Below are 17,918 nucleotides of genomic sequence, written 5' to 3' on the forward strand. Positions count from 1 at the left end.
GAAGGCAAATCAAAAATTTTAACCAAAAAAAGGCTAGTAGCTTGTGAAAGATCGGTCCATATATAAGGTATGTATGTAATATAATTAAATTATAGTTTTAGCTTAGCCCTCATCCGCAAAATAAATTAAAACTAATGAACAATTTAGTAAAATTTATTATCAGACAAATCGAGCATATTCGAATGGGTGCTGGTGCCGAATTTCTGTTCCAAATAAGACCATCATGCCAGCGTGTCGACGAAATGTCCTGTAGTACTGCTTGTTCCATTCGGAATAGAAGTTTATTGGGAGACGGTGGGCCCAACTCTGATTGCGTTCGGCAATGTGACGGTCTAGATACAAAAACTTCTTTGCGGAAGTGACTTTGGCGGCCCTTCTTCGCCAGACTAGCCATGTGGGACTTAAGGTCACCAAGACCAGAAACCAAAGCGTCATTGTATGAGCCATTTTTAAAAAGAGCTGGTCATTACCATGCTCCAAAGTCGCCCTCTGGATGGGGGCTGTCAGCAGTTTTCAGGCTGTGGTGGTTCCATTTACATTTTTTCTGCTTGCTGTCGTTCTACTCCGGGATTGCGATCAGCGTTTTTGACTTGCGCTTTAAAGAGGGTTGGCTCTGAGGTTTAGTCAACAGTCACATTTCGTTCTCCACTTTTGCAGCAAGAATAGATACCTATTGAACCATCCGCAATGGCATTCAACTTTGGTCACTTTCTTATCGCCGGTGTTTTGGCATTGTCCGCAGTGTCCTCCGAGACCATCCAGCTGCAGCCCACGCAGGGTATCCTTATCCCAGCTCCTCTGGCTGAGAACATTCGTGTGTCGCGCAGTACCTACGGCGGATATGGAGTTCAAGCTGCATCGGCTCCAGCTTCCTTCTCCTACTCGGATCCAGCTGTCCAGCCCTACTCTGCTCCTGCTGGTCCCTCCTACTCAGCTCCAGCCGCACCCACCTACTCAGCCCCGTCACCCATTCAATCGCCGCCGTGCCCAAAGAACTATTTATTCAGCTGCCAGCCGTCTCTGCAGCCCGTGCCCTGCAATGCTCCATCCCCCAGCTACGGATCCACCGGGGCCTACTCGCAATATGTGCCCCACTACGCTGTTCCCTTCATCCGAGATCTGTAATAAGCGAACCGAATCTGACTATACACTTTAATCCACATATGAATAAAGTGAAGCGTTAAAATATATTCGTTTCCGACTTTTTCCTGAAATGAAAAAAAAATTGATTGGTTGCTAGAAACCAAACACCAGTTAACAACTTTCAGTGAGCACAATAGCTATTAGTACACCACCTAGTACATTTTTTATTGTGTATGAAGAAAACGACAGAAAAGCAAAAAATTTACGAAAAATGTGGCACCAAAATTATTTGTATATATTAGCGATATCCTCAGCTATTTATAAACGCAACGCTAATCGGCGTTTCTTTTTTGAGCTTTGCATTTCCTAATTTCTGTCATAATTTATGTCTTGTTTGGTAAAATCCTTTGGAAGTCACATAGATATGTCGGTACTGGAGAAATAGCTGGAAATCACAAGAAAGCTGGGAGGCCTAATACTCTTACCTCGAGAGTTACATACAATCAACATAAAAAAGAGGTTTGAATTGCTATTTTTTTATCACCAACATAACGATACGAAACATGCCTCATATTTAGTGCATGAAGGGCTTATATATCACTGCAAGCAGCGCAAATCACCTCCCCAATCACTGGACTTAAGTCCTAATGAACATGTTTGTAATAAAGAAAAGAAGAAAGCATAACATTTCATCAAAAGCAACACTGAAAATGGCTCTGCAGGCTGAATGGGCTGACCTAAAGAGATGAATAACTTAGTAAAAAACATGGGTCGGCTTAAAAAAAAAACTGTAAGAACATTAAAAATAACAAAATATTTAAATATTTTATTTATTGAAGTATACGAAAATGTAAGACGTTAAACATAATTCAGAAATGTTGATCCTCATTATGGAAAAATATAATTAGCAATACCTTTAATATTTGTTGACTTATAAATAAATGAAGCTTAAACTTCAAAGTGTACGAATAATTAATGTGCTCACTGTATATTCATAAATTCAATGAGTTCTTTTAGGTGGTCATCAAACTTTATGTAATATTAACATCATCATTGACGAAGCGCACCAGGAGAGTGTCCGAAGGGGGATACTCTATATACACGAGGAAATAAAAATCGACTGTGTTGGTCCGATCCAACGATCTTCAATCGAAAGGTATTGCAAAACCAAAAAAGATTGCATACAAAGACTTTTATAATGTTAATTGGGTTGGGAGCAAGAGCGGTAGGAGTGTTAAAGTGAAAATTTAAAAAATTGTATATGTTGGGGCCGTTGGTAATAAATATCTGAGGGTATTAGCCCACTTTTATTCCTAATAAATACACTCATCGAATGACACCTGATTTGTTAAAATCCCAAGCGTGTTACTTCAAAAACAAGATTTTGAATTTTGAAAATGTTTGTCCGTTTTTTTTGAGTTTGCATGAACCCCTTTTTATACCCGTTACTCGATGAGTAGGATGGTATACTAGATTTGTCGGATAGTATGTAACAGGCAAAAAGAATATTTTTTATCAGGAGCACTAGCCGAGTCGATCTAGCCATGTCCGTCAGTCTGTCCGTCCGTATGAACACTGAGTTCTTGGAAATTATAAAAGCTAGAAAGTTGGTATTTGGAATGTACATCCTTAAGCTTCTGGGCAGCACAAGTTTGTTTTAGCAGTAAGCCATGACCATGTATAAAAGGTGAGAAAACATTTACGGCAACAAGCATATTCAAGTATTCTTCCATTCTTCCCTACACATAAAAAAATGTCTTGGTAAAATTTTCCAAAGGACATAGTTTTGTAACTATACACACAAAATAAAATTTGCCTGAAATATAAAAAAACCGCCATTTACATTTTAATACCCGTTACTCGTACAGTAAAAGGGTATACTAGATTCGTCGGAAAGTATGTAACAGACAGTAGGAAGCGTTTCCGACCCCATAAAGTATATATATTCTTGATCAGGATCACTAGCCGAGTCGATATAGCCATGTCCGTCTGTCCGTCTGTCCGACTGTCCGTCTGTCTGTCCGTCCGGATGAACGCTGAGATCTCGGAAACTATAAGAGCTAGGCTATTAAGATTTGGCATGCAGATTCCTGAGCTTATTACGCAGCGCAAGTTTGTTTCAGCAGCGTGCCACGCCCACAAACTGCCCAAAACTGTGGCTCATACAGTTTTAATGCTAGAATTAAAATTTAAGCTGAAATGTATTATTCTCATCAATACCTATCGATTGACCTAAAAAAAAGTTTTACCCGCCCACTTTAACGCCCACAAACCACCCACAAACTTCAAAAAATCGTATATATGAACGAGGATATCTCGGAAACTATCAAAGATAGAGAATTGGGATTTCAGATTTAGATTCCGTATCCTTGAGCGCACAAACCGCCCAAGTCTTTGGCCCCCACAATTTTTATAATAGATAAAAAACTTTAACTGAAATGTATTAGTCTCGTCAATTTCATCGATTGATCCAAAAAAAAGTTTACCACGCCCACTCTAACGCCAACGAACCGCCCAAACCTGTGGTTAAAAAAAAATTTTAATTGAAAGTTATTAGTCTCGTCAATACCTATCGATTGACCCAAAAAAAGTTTGCACGCCCACTCTATCGCCCATAACGCTTTAATCTGTCTACCACCCACATAACCATGCATTGTGATCAGGGGTAGGTGGCGCATTTCAGTCTCGCTTGGCTGCTTGCATGTCTCCATTTCCCTTTTGTCCCTTTAGCTGAGTAACGGGTATCTGATAGTCGAGGTACTCGTTCTTCCAAAGACCATAGAATATTCTATGGTCTTTGGTTCTTCCTTGTTTAAATTATTTTTTATAGAAACTCTTACGTTTACATATTACGTAAGAGTAACTGTTTGATAGGTAATATTGACAATTCGATGGTTGGGAACGCTTTACTCTTATAGATTTCAGCAATCTTTTTTCATATGTAGATACATAAAACGCTAATGCGACTGAATTCTACAAGTGTAATTCTAATGTGTTTGTACAATGCTCGGTTTCCCGAACCTAATTAAAGTGCGACGTTGACCCAGTACGTTGTGTATTTACTCCCGCCGGCGTACAAAGCTTTATAGGATGATAAGTTATTAAAATAATTAAAATTGTCTACATTCCGCACACCCCTCCCCTGCAGTTCTTATTTATATGGACAGTTACTTCTCGAACCACAGGCGCCACATACTTAATGCTCAACCAACTTTTAATAAACCCTAATGTCATAACATGCATACAATATTAAGATGAATATATACGTACAATCAAAATATGTACGCATATACAATTTATATTTCAATCTATTTTTGGAAACTATTTCAACTTTTAAGAAAAGCATTTCCTTATCCAAGAGATTGTTGTTGTTTACAATTTAGGAGTTTAACTACTAATAACTTAGACACGATCACATGATGTTTGTATTTTGTTGTTTCAATAGTAAATAGTTAGTTAGCTATTTAAAATAGTTACCCTAACATAATATTTAATAATAAAGTATGCAACAATAACTTTTCAAATTTTCTTCAATGTGTTGTTTATAATTCTAGCGTCCCGTGTAGCTAGATTCCCAAGTCAAACTTTACTTAAATAAATAAATTCCGCAAAGTCTTCAACATACTTCCACACCTGCAGAAAGCCAAGTGCAAGCCACACCTCTAAAAAGACTAGGGTGAAAAGGAAATTTAAAAAAAAATTTTGTATTCTTATATAACCTATAAATTACTATGCAACAGAAACGTATCTATGAAATGGTAATTTATCATTTAATACATTTTTTATATAAGTATAAGCATACAAGTATACAGGGTGGCTGATGAAAGCCGCTACCAAAAAAAATTAAATAACTTTTTTTCTATTTAATGAATCTGGTTAATTTTTTTTTTATTTTGCAGATTGACTTTTACATTTAACAAAAATGGATAACTGGGACACTGAAACAAGAATTTGGATTGTCCGCCGCTATCACGCACTGGAGTCCATAGTTTCGGTTCAAAGAGAGTATAGGCGCACGTTTGGCGGCAATCCTCCGAGCAGATGGATCATAATGAGACTTGTAAACAATTTTGCCGAGCATGGGACAGTCAACAGAAGACCTTACCATCGAAACCCTTCAGAGGAGGAAACAATCGCTGCTGTAGCTGCTGCCATACAAAACAATCCACGTGTTTCGACAAGAAGCTTATCTGCTCAAATGGGTGTAAGCAGACAGTCATTACAGTCAATTATGCACAAAGATTTGGACTTATTCCCATATAAAATTCAAATAGCCAACAAACTGAACGCTGCAGACTTGCCGATTCGCTTGGAATTTTGCCAGAAGATGCTTCAAATGGTGGAAGAGGATGGAAACATGTTTAACTGTCTTTTCATGTCTGACGAGGCCCATTTAGATTTAAACGGCAACATAAACAAACAAAATTGTCGAATATGGAGTGCTTCCAACCCACAGATACTCCATGAGACGGAATTGCATCCACTTTGTGTCACAGTGTGGTGTGCAGTTTCATCACGCTGCATTGTCGGGGCCTTTTTCTTCGAAGAAAACGGTCACACCGTTACGGTTACTGGAGACCGTTACTTGAGCGAGAGAGAGTTTTTCTATCCAGAATTGCGCCGAATGAGAATTTCTTTCAACTCTGTGTGGTTTCAGCAAGATGGTGCAGCTCCTCACATAGCCCAACCTGTTATGACAGAATTGCGACGAAAATTTCCCAATAAGCTGATATCCAGAAACTCCACATTCCGTTGGCCACCCAGGTCGCCTAACCTTACTGCGCCTGACTTTTTCTAGTGGGGTTATTGCATACAGGAAGTCTACAAAGCAAAACCAACAAATTTGAATGAACTAAGGCAATCCATTCGAGAAACACTTGCGGCTATTCCTGTCTCAACTCTCCAAGCAGTAATGAACAACTTTTTGGTAAGATGCCGCACATGCATCAACGAGCAGGGGGGCATATAGTTTCCATTATTTTTAAAACTTACTAAGCTATATTTAATAAAAATTAATGAGCTTTAACGTGAATAAAAGAAAAATAAATTCCATACACTGAAAAAAAATTATTTGAGTTTCTTAATGTAGCAAAATTTATTAGCCACCCTGTATATTAACTAAACAAACTTTTGCATTTTGATAGGTCCATTCTATCCTTAGTTTGTAGTTACATAACTTTTTTTTACAGTAACCCTTACGTATTACGTACGAGTAACTGTTTAATGGGCAAATCGCCTCTTCGATGGGTTGGTCCCATTAAACTGTTATATTGGTCAATTTGGCCAAAGACTTTTTTGTGTGTAGGTAAATTTAATTTTAAGCCAGTGTGACAATATCCCCCTTTTCTGTATCTTTAGTTATTTGAAGCTGTAATTTTAAATGACAAATAAAGAAGCGCACTCCCGATTCAATTAGCTAATTTTTGCCCGTCAATTTGACGTGCATGGATTTTCGGTCAATTTACTGCCTTCTACAGCTTTGCAACACTGGCTAAACGATCTTCCGTCTCTATCTTTTTGCCCCTGACGTCATTGCTTTTTTTTCTTAAGAGGCACCCCGACAAAAAAACTTGCGCTGCGCAGGAATCGCTAAAATCTGCATGCCTAATCCCAGTATTGCAGCTTTTATAGTTTATAAGATCACAGCGTTCATACGGACAGACTGTAATGGCCAGATCGTCTCGGCTATTAATCCTGATAAAGAATATATATTATTATTTGTTTAGTTGATTAACAATTATCTGCTAATACAAGTATATGCTAAACTATGGATAAAATAGGGTACATAAAAAGAGTATAACTACGAGTGTAATGATTCAAGATGTCTTAATTTATTAATCGGAAGAGTACTACTAATAGGCATTTAAAATGACAAAATATTATATAGGCTATTGTAGTTGCTACATAGTGCACGGAAAGGTTCATGTTGGACATAAATAGACCTGCCCAAAGGCAAGCGCAAAGGTCGGAGTGAGCGTGGAAATCTTGATGGAACGAAGTGATTCAGAGTCGACGAGACCCAAAAAAAGCTTATGAAGAAATATTATGGCTTTGCATGTTCTACGGTGTTGTAATGACGGCAAGTCGATTCATTTAAGTCTGCATCGATAAGATGGTAGTAATCTACCGGAATCCCAGCCAAGATTACGCAATGCAAGGATCAGAAATTGCTTTTGTACCGATTCGATAATGGTTTGAGGCTCCATATACTGTGAACTCCACACACAAGAACAATATTCCAGTATTAAAGCTACTAAAGCTACATACAGTGTTTTGGTAGTGTACGGGGCGTCAAATTCTTTGCACCTTTGCTTTATAAAAGCTAAGACACCCTTGCCTTTGCTTACATTTGAGGCTATTGAAACATAGTTTATGGTCGAAATTGACTCCAAGGTCATTTGAAGTGGTAATGCGGTCTAGGTTGTGATAACCAAAGCTATAGGAGACAAGATGAGGGAAGGAACGGTAAAAAAGTCATATGTTTGCATTTTGCAAAGTTTGGGAAAAGGAGACTACTGTCGCACCACTTCTGAAATTTGATGAGGTCAAATTGAAGGTGTGAATGAAGGAGAAACAGATTTTAACGTCATCGGCGTACATAAAAATAGAAGAGTAAGATATAACTTGAGGTAGATCGTTTATAACAAGAAAGGAAGTTTAACTTCGGCGAACCGAAGTTTGTATAGCCTTGCAGTTGTAATTATTAAATTTAAAAACACAAAAAAATGATATTCCCAATAGTATAAGATATTATGTCAAAAAACACCGAAGGTATGATTTGATTCATATTATTTTCCCACCAACTTTCCGATCGTTCCTATGCAGCTATATGTTATAGTCGTTCGATTTAGATAAAATTAAATTCAAAATTCAGAACTAATTAAAAAATGTTATTTCCAAGCGTAGGAGGTTATATGTTAAAAAACACCGAAGCTATAACTTGTTTCATATAATTTTCTCACCAATTTTCCGATCGTTCCTATGGCAGCTATATGATATAGTCGTCCGATTTTGATAAAATTAAATTCGAAATTCAGAACCAATTACAAAATTTTATTTCCAAGCTTATGTTCAAAAACACCAAAGATATAATTAAAAAAAATTTTTTTTTCCGATTATTCCTATGGGAGCTATAAGATATAGTGGTCCGATCCGGCTGGTTCCGACTTATTAAGACTTTTGGGAAAGTTTCAGCACGATAGCTTTAAAACTGAGAGACTAGCTTGCGTAGAAACGGACGGACAGACGGACATGGCTAGATCGACTCGTCTAGTCATGCTGATCAAGAATATATATACTTAATGGGTATAAAAAGTATGTAATGTATGTATGTATGTAAAACTCATTCCAGATTCTAGGCAGGCAAGGCAAAGAGATTGATAAGGTAAAAAGATGTGTAATTGGAAACCGCCCAATCGACTGAGGGGTGCTGCCGTGTGTCGTACGGCACGAATTCGAGAGATGATAGACGCGTAGAAAAATTAAGTAATAGTTCGAGGAAAAAAAGTAGGATCTAAATCTGTGCTTGAAAATGTAGTACTAATCCTTTTTAAGTCAGGCAGAGAATCAGACTTTGAGATAATAGGATAAAATCTATTATAGTCAGAACAGAATACTCTGAAAAGTTTATGCAAGTCATAGTTAGATCTACAATGATTTTAGGTAAATGTAATTTCTTGTTAATCTGCATGGAATAGAAAAGTTTAGCTGGCTAACCAAGTCGGGGCTATCAATTTCGCCTCGATAATGTTATAAGTAAAGACTGTTCCAAGCATCGTTCTGCGGTTGGCTAGGGAGGGTAAGTTATTTAGGATTAATCTACTAGAATAAGAAATTAAAATCAGGCTTGCATCCCAGTTTAGGCGCCTTAAAGCAAATAGCAAAAAGTTCTTCTGTACAGACATCTTTGATTAGTTTTTAATATTCTATATTTTAAATCTGGAGCAGCATTAGTGCCGCTACCAACGTCCAGTTGTTTCTGATCTTACATTTTTCTTTAGGTTCTAAGTAAGCCTAAGTCTCGTAGCTGCGCTGCCCACAGTTGGACGGCAGAGAAACGGCTATATGAGTGTTTCTTTGTGAAACGTATCGAGATTTTCTTTATGGTCTCAAAACGTTTTCATATTTTTATCACGATATTATATCATTTATACAGGATTTTGACATTTGACAGAATCAAAGATATGGCGGTGCCTTTGTTTTGTTAAGATTGTGTATAACTTTAAATTACGTGGTGTAAAAAAGAAAAAAAAAATCTCCTTAATTATTATTTTTGTCAACCTTTCAGATAAAAATAACTCCCATAACAGTTTCCAAGCAAATTATAGTCCAAACTTAAAAAAAAAATTCAATCGCGGTTTTCTGCAAATCGGCACTTTTAATTTTTATAAAAAATTAGTATAATGTTCTAAACATAATCCTTGTTGAGCCCTACAAATTTTGACGTGGGACCTCCATGGGGTTCCCCAGAATTAATTAAAACAGTTTATATTAAATCAAAATCAAAGCAGTCTTTTCTTGTTATTACTATTAAATTATGTTGTAACGAACTGTTTTCGACCGTTTAACGCGCTACTTTAACGACGCGACTAGCCCAGAGGTATTGTACGTTCGTCCAACCAAATTTATGTTGCAAATGCAAGATATCCGATTGGGAAAAATCGGAAAACTTTATTGTTTGTCTTGGGCTGGAATTTTGACCTCGTCAGCTAGTTGCGGTGGCTTACATCGCTTCTTTAAATGGGAGCCCACTTTCTCATTTTATCTCATTTTAATATTCTTGTCAATGATCCTATAAAAAATTAATTCTATCAGCCCAGGACAAACAATAAAGTTTTCCGATTTATCCCAATCGGATAATCGGACAAGAAAAGACTGCTTTGATTTTGATTTAATATAAACTGTTTTAATTAATTCTGGGGAAACCCATGGGGGTCCCACGTCAAAATTAGTAGGGCTCAACAAGGATTATGTTTAGAACATTATACAAATTTTTTATAAAAATTAAAAGTGCCGATTTGCAGAAAAGCGCGATTGAATTTTTTTTTTTTAAGTTTGGACTATAATTTGCTTGGAAACTGTTATGGGAGTTATTTTTATCTGAAAGGTTGGCAAAAATAATAATTAAGGAGAATTTTTTTTCTTTTTTACACCATGTAATTTAAAGTTATACACAATCTTAACAAAAAAAGGCATCGCCATATCTTTGCCTCTGACAAATGGATAAATTTTTTTAACTTTTTTAAAATCCTGCATAAATGGTATAATATCGTGATAAAAATATGAAACCGTTTTGAGACCATAATGAAAATCTCGATACGTTTCACAAAGAATCACTCATATATATCTTATACATATTATGTGTATTTAATTATGCTCTCTTTAGCTGGAGCGCGAGGGTATATGCATGTACTTAAGTTCGGTTGAACGGCTTGCGTGTGTAACAGAATGCTGACACTTGCACTTTCTTTGAGCGCGCCGATCGACTCATGTTTCGGCCACTTAGGTTTTTGACCGGGCCTTTGTTTATGTAAGCACTGCAACAAAGTGTTACAGTGTGTTTGCTTCAAGTACTCTTGATACAGTAGATATTCAATATATGGGCATACTACATCTCCCTCCTTTTGAAAAATAACGTAATATTATGAAGTTGTTTTATTAGAATATTTTACTTAAAAGAATAATTTTTAAAAAAAAAAATTTTTTTTTATTAGTTACAAAAAGAATGGAATTGGGAATAATATTCGTATTTAGAGAAGAAATATTTTTTAAGCATGACCATGCTAAATGCAATTATGAAATAAACGTTTTATTTTGTTCTTATTATTCGTTATTATAATGTTATTTCTTTCTCTTATTTCCGTTACTTTATACGGACTGGTATATTGATAATCTAACTCATGACCTGTTTCATTTCTTAAAAGGACTTGCTCACCTACTGATATATCTATGTTATAGTATAGTATCTTATTATTTTCCTTATATTTGTCTATCATTATTCTATCTCTTTTGTATGCTACTTCTAATCTATATTTACTTTCCCTAGCATAGTCATCTATATTATATATGGGTTCTATATTTTCTATACTATTAAATTGCTTTGGTAAATTATTTGTTTTACCAAATACTACCTCGTATGGACAATAATTATGTGCCATTGAAGGGGTCGTGTTGAAACAAAAAAAGAAATATTGAAGCCATACCATAGAGTAAGAATCTATATAGAGGCGCCAATTGCTCTGCCCGAACCTCTGCCCAACCTCTGCTAAGAGCCAATTCAAGGCCAAGTTTGAAGCTAACTTAGGTGCGAAGCAACAGCAATAGGGCTTACGATTAATTACAAAACCAAAACAGTGAGCAAGAGCGGTGCAGAATGAGGTGGGAAAGAATTACAAGTTCGATCAAACTTTTAAAAAGAGGGGAAATAAGCTTTTTTCGCCTAGGTGGCATCATAGCCTCAATTTCGAAAGAGAGGGGCAGAGCAAATGGCGCCTCTATACATAATTACTCTATGGCCATACGTCCCAATCAGTTTTATCAACCGATATATATGAGCGTATGTATTCATTGAAAGTTCTATGACTTCGTTCTATTGTTCCTATTGTCTGGTGGTGGTGTGCCGTAGATGTTATATTTTCAATTTTTAGGTATTTGCACAAGTCATTTATAATTGAATTCTTATATTCTGTACCCATGTCCGTAATGAACGTCTTTATTGAACCGTACTTCAGAATAAATGATTCAAAAATTGCTTTAGCGACAGTGTTCGCGTTTATATTTGGAACTGGTATGGCAACTAAATATTTAGTCAGGTCACATATTATTATTTATATTATTTTGGTAGTGGACCAATAGTGTCCACTATCACTCTGTCAAAAGCATTTATAGGCGTATCAGTTATTATCAATGGAGTCTTATTGTGCTTAGTTATTTTAGTTTTTTGGTATTTCTGACATTTTCGTATGTATTCAGTAATATCTCGAGTCGTAACTTTCCAAAAATAATGTCTTTTGACCTTGGCTAAGGTTTTTGTAATGCCAGTATGACCTCCGTGTATTGGATCGTCATGGAATTTAGACAGTATTGCTTCTTTCTCGTCTTGTTTTTCATACGTGTCAGTTTGGAACTCGGATTTATCATTGAAAATTATTATTATTATTAATGGTCTGTGATCTGTTTTGATTGTAAAGTGATTTCCATAAATATATGGTCGAAAATGTAATATTCCCCAGTGAATTGCAGCTAATTCCTGCTCAGTTGTACACTTATTACTTTCTCCCTTAGTGAAAGCTCTTGATGCATATGCAATGGGAAGTTGGAGTCCGTTATGGTTTTGAATTAAAACAGCTCCACACGCTTGTTTACTTGCATCAGTAATTATAAAAAATTCTTTGCTGAAATCGGGATATTGTAGCAAAGTAGGTTCCATGAGTTTTGTTTTTAAATATTGGAATGGGTTTTGGCATTCATCTGTCCATTCAAAAGGAACATTCTTTTTACGTAATCTTGTTATGTGCCGTGAATATTCGGCGAAATTTTTTTATGAATCGTCTATATTAAGTGCAAAATGCTACGAATCGTCTAGCGCTGTCCGCATTGTTCGGCGCAGGGTAATTCATAATGACGTCATATTTCTTGTCGTCTGGAAGTATTCCTTTATCTGTGCATTTATGACCGAGAAAAGTCACTTCATGCATACAAAATTAACATTTTTCTGGATGTAACTTTAGATTGTATTTCCTGCATTTCTCAAAAACGTCTGTTAAGTTTTTAAGCTTAGGTTTCTCGGAAAAACCTATAACTATTAAGTCATCCATATAAAGGAATGCTTGTCAAGGTTATAATCCAGAGAATGCAATAGTCATCATTATCTGAAATGAATTAGGCGCTATTTTTAATCCGAAAGGTAATCGCGTGAAGCGATACGAGCCATTGCTCGTTGAAAATTACGTTATATCCCTTGAACTTTTTTCGAGTTCAATTTAATGAAATCCTGACATTAAGTCAAGGCATGAAAAATATTTTGCTCGTCCCAGTTGATCCAAAATATCATCAATTCTTGGGAGTGGAAATTTATCGGACAGTAATTTTTTATTAATTTGACGATAGTCAAACACTAATCGCCATTTCTTTTGCTCTGAACCTGGAGATGGTTTTTTAGGAACAAGTAACAATGGGCTATTATATTCAGATACAGATGGTTCAACAATCCCGTCGGTGATCGATTTTTTGACTTGTTTCTGTACTTCGTTCACCTGACTGTGTGGGCTTCTGTAATTTTTTATATACACTGGTTCATCATCCTTTAATCTCAGTTTTTGTTTATAAAAATTATTTGTGCTTATTGGTTTGGTTTCCAATCCGAATATATCATTATATTGGGTGCACAGACTTGAAAGCTGTGATTTGGATTGTGGAGGAAAGTTTTTTGAAAGTTGAGATAATACAGATTTTTCTCTATTTTCTAGATTAGTTTTGACTACATCGTAGTTCGAAAGTGATTCATTAGCTAAATTATTTGTACTGACTACTTGATCTTTATTTGTGGTATTGAGTAGTCTTATGAAAGCGTTTTTAGATGTTGCTATGGTACTTGCTATATAAATACCATGCTTAAGTTCTTGATTTGGAATCAATACACTGTCTTCTTTTGAATGTAGTTAAATTTTTCTAATAACTTGGGATCTTGCTGGCAGAAGTATTGAGTTGTTGCCAGATCTGTATGTTATTGGAACATAAATTGGAAATTTTAAGTTATTAGGTCTAATTATAAGCCAATCTTCAGATGACTTGAAGTCTAATTGACAGTTGTACTTTTTTATAAAATCGATTCCTAAAATGCCATCACAAGGGATAGCGAAACGTAAATCCACGATATGAAAATCGTGTTGGATTTGGTTACCTCTTGACTTATTCCTCTTATGTCTATAATATAACTATCTTGTATGTCATGAAAGACATCAGTATTTTCTTTAACTACTGATGTCTGCACCTGTGTCTACTAAAAAGACAAGTTCTTTTCCTGTAGCCACATGATTGAATGATACAAATATGTTCTGACTGAGATTAACGGTATAAGCCCTTGCATTTTCTACTGTTGAATATCTAAAGGGTTTTGTGAGTTTCCCGATGTACTACTGGTTACTCGGATATTATTTTGGTTATTATTGTTGTGGCCTCGACTCGAGTTGCCACGGCCTCTATAGTTTCCTCTATATTGGCCTCGTCCAGTATTGTTTTGGGTACTATTGTTGTTGTAATTATTATTACGACTACGAAAGTTACCTCTGTAATTTCCTCGTCCGCGGTTTCTGGCTAACTCTAGGGGTAAGCATTCTGTTATATATGTACCTTCTAAAGATTTTGTCATCTGCTCAACCTCTTGTGTGTACTGGCTAGCAGTTTTATTGCGTTGCTGTAGGTTCATCAGTTTTGCTGACAATACTTCTACAGTTGCGCCTTTGTCGTTGCTTTTTAATCTGGAAATGATTTCAGTTATTGTTGTTTCATTCCCGATTAGATTTCTGGCGACACCTTTAAGCTTTGTTTTTATTATGGAAACTGCTAATTGTTCGTGCTCGCCTTTTATTGACTCTATTATTTGTAATGCATCAATAAAACTTGTTAAGTTTTCAGCTTTACCATCGAAAACTGGTATAAGCTTGGATGCTGTATTAATAAAATCAATATTAGATTGTGCTATTGTGATATTGTTTCTTATTTTATTTTCTATTATGCTTGAACTATCATCAGAATCTGTAGAGCTATCCAGATCTGACATTAAAGCAGCTGGAATAGTAAGATTATTTAAATCTTGCTCTTCTATTTTAGGGTTTGATTCTGTAAGGTCTTCTGATTCTATTTGGTCAATGTCAGTTTGTTTTGTTGATTCCGGTTCATCACCAGTTTCAACTGTTAGGGAAGTGTTAAGTATAGTCGGTACTAATATGTCTAAACTGAACTTTTGTTTAATTGATATTAAATTAGATCGTAGTCTGATCAAGAATTTTGATACTTGGGACCAATGATCTTGATTTAATTTTTCCCTCTGGCCATGTATTATTATTCGTGCTTCATTAAAGCATTTTACTAGTATTTCCACATGTTGATACCCGTTACTCGTAGAGCAAAAGGCTATACTAGATTCGTCGGAAAGTATGTAACAGGCAGAAGGAAGCGTTTCCGAACCCATATAGTATATATATTCTTGATCAGGATCACTAGCCGAGTCGATCTAGCCATGTCCGTCTGTCCGTCTGTCTGTCCCGATGAACGCTGAGATCTCGGAAACTATGAGAGCTAGGCTATTGAGATTTGGCGTGCAGATTCCTGAGCTTCTTACGCAGCGCAAGTTTGTTTCAGTAGAGTGCCACGCCCACTCTAACGCCCACAAACCGCCCAAAACTGTGGCTCCTACAGTTTTGATGCTAGAATAAAAATTTTAACTGAATACCTATCGATTGATAATAAAAAAAAAAGTTTACCACGCCCACTTTTACGACCACAAACCGCCCACAAACTTCAAAAAATCGTAAATATGAACGTGGATATCTCGGAAACTATCAAGGATAGAGAATTGGGATCTCAGATTTAGATTCCGTAGCCTTGTGCGCAGCGCAAGTTTGTGACGCAAATATGCCACGCCCACTCTAACGCCCACAAGCCGCCCAAGCCTGTAGCGCCCACAATTTTCATGATAGATAAAAAATGAACTGTATTGGTTGCGTCAATACCTATCGATTGATCAAAAAAAAAAAATTGTCACGCCCACTCTAACGTCCATAACGCTTAAATCTGTCTACCGCCGATAGGTGGCTCATTTTAATCTCGCTTTGCTGCTTGCATATCTCCATTTCCCTTTGGTTCCTTTAGCTGAGTAACGGGAATCTGATAGTCGAGGTACTCGACTATAGCGTTCTTCCTTGTTTTTAATAGTATTTTTTTGAATTGGCCTGTTTTGAGTAAGTGTTCAGTTGTGACGCCGTGCCAAAAAAAAAGCTCTGTACAGCTGTCATTGTAAGAGGGGCTCTTGGGAGTAATTAAACGACTGAAGTTCAAATATAACAGTTTAGCCTTTAATTCATTAGCCTATAATGTGTACACTTCACTCTTCTTCATTAATTAACTTTAACAAAATAATGGGTCGCAATGGACAGCAAAATAAAAGAAGACAATGTTGTCCCGGTCGCTGAAGCTTGTAGTTCTCACTGCTCTCCTCTCAAGTTCTGTAGGGTTGCCAGATGTCCTGACCTTCGTCTTCAGTTGGCAGGGCTATCAGCTGTGCATACGAACGTACCGTGGGACTGAACATGCCGCCCGCCAATGCGAAATCCGCGTGATACATGTGTTGTTCAGGATTCTGGATCTAAATTCCCTTGTACTCGTAGCGGCTAAGACAAAGAAAGAGAAATTACATAAGGATGCAATTGATTACCAAGGGAGCAATAGCTGGTTCATATTAGCATGAGATCGGCAGGTGACAAAGCTTGGAGATGGAGCGTTTTTGACTGCCTGATTTGGTTTTCAGTGTTACAACTCGAACGAGTGAATCCTCTCCAGGATGGAGACTGGTAATTCTACCGAGCGTCCATTGCGATGGAGGCAGTTGATCGTCCTTGATGAGGACTAATTCATTGATTTTGAAATTCTCCTCTTCCTGACACCATTTTGGGCGAGTTTGAAGATGGGACAGCCAATCTCGGCTCCATTGCGTCCAAAATTAACGGATCAAATTTTGATGAGACAGAAATTGCTCACGGAACGACGAGTTTTGAGGTCGACAATGGGCAGGTGCGAGCAGGGTGTCACCAATGAGAAAATGTGCCGGCGTGAGAAATTTGTTCCGTTGTCGCTATACATATGTTGAACTGGTCGTCGGCGACCAGTAAAACGAGAAAATGCTAGTAGGAAGTGTTCCGACGAGAGTCCGGTAATCGCTTCTAAGTGAACTGCCTTCGTAGCCAAGCAGACGAAAATAGCAATGTATCCTTTGTAAGTACTTGTCCCACAAAGCCGTGCTGCCTTGATTTCGATTGCCCCGGTATAATCGACGCCGGTCGCAATGAATGGGCGGTTTGGTGGGTTGACCCTGTGCACCGGCAGGTCGCCCATCAATTGACTTCCGATGCTAGGTGACGCGCGGAAACACGTGATGCATTTTCGAAGGATTGTTCGGACGGCTTGTCTTCCATTTGGAATCCAGAACTTGTACCTCGTGTGGGCTAAAGTAAGATGAGCGCATACCAGCTCTGTAAAGAAATGACGCTGCGGTAAAATGATTGGATGTTTGCGATCGAAAGGAAGGTTGGAATGTTTGAGACGACCGCGAACGCGTAAGATGCCGTCGTCAAGAAAGGGAGTGAGCTTTCTAAGGATGCTCTTTGGAGGCAGAGGATTTTCTGCGAGGATCGCGTGCATGTCGGATTGAAAGGTTTCGGCTTGTACTATTTTCACGACGCAGCGAAGTGCATTGTCCAGTTCCTCTGGCGACAGCTGACTGTAAGATCTGGTTTTCTTCGATTGAGCGTTGTGACAAAAGCGACTCGAACGAGTTTGGTGTAAGTCGAAAACCGCTCAATGATATTAATGTCTACTTGGGTGGTGTGCAATCGAATTTGCAAAGATTTTGCTTCTAGGGACTGCTCTTTGAACTTTATGTTCGGTACCTCTGTGTCCGGCCACTCACTGGAGTGTTGCCTCAACCATGATGGTCCGTGCCACCAGAGATCAAAGATGGAGATTTCTGATGGGGATAGTCCTCTCGTGGCGCTGTCTGCTGGATTATCCGCCTTGGGAACATGTCTTCATTGGTTTGAATCGCTGTGGTCCAGACTGTA

General features: G+C 37.4%; 2 protein-coding genes across 2 annotated transcripts; one reads left to right on the top strand and one right to left on the bottom strand.

The window, feature by feature from the left end:
- Nucleotides 1-159: 159 nt before the first annotated feature.
- Nucleotides 160-453, bottom strand: LOC119561772. Its single transcript, XM_037875260.1, has one exon. It carries the CDS (start codon nucleotides 445-447, stop codon nucleotides 160-162), a length of 288 nt encoding a protein of 95 aa, XP_037731188.1. The 5' UTR covers nucleotides 448-453.
- Nucleotides 454-634: 181 nt separating this feature from the next.
- LOC119561771 (vitelline membrane protein Vm26Ab-like) lies at nucleotides 635-1,190 on the top strand. The gene has a single exon (XM_037875259.1). It carries the CDS (start codon nucleotides 688-690, stop codon nucleotides 1,123-1,125), a length of 438 nt encoding a protein of 145 aa, XP_037731187.1. The 5' UTR covers nucleotides 635-687; the 3' UTR covers nucleotides 1,126-1,190.
- Nucleotides 1,191-17,918: the final 16,728 nt, after the last annotated feature.

This window comes from Drosophila subpulchrella, unplaced genomic scaffold (genome assembly GCF_014743375.2).
Source record: "Drosophila subpulchrella strain 33 F10 #4 breed RU33 unplaced genomic scaffold, RU_Dsub_v1.1 Primary Assembly Seq36, whole genome shotgun sequence".
NCBI lineage: Eukaryota > Metazoa > Arthropoda > Insecta > Diptera > Drosophilidae > Drosophila > Drosophila subpulchrella.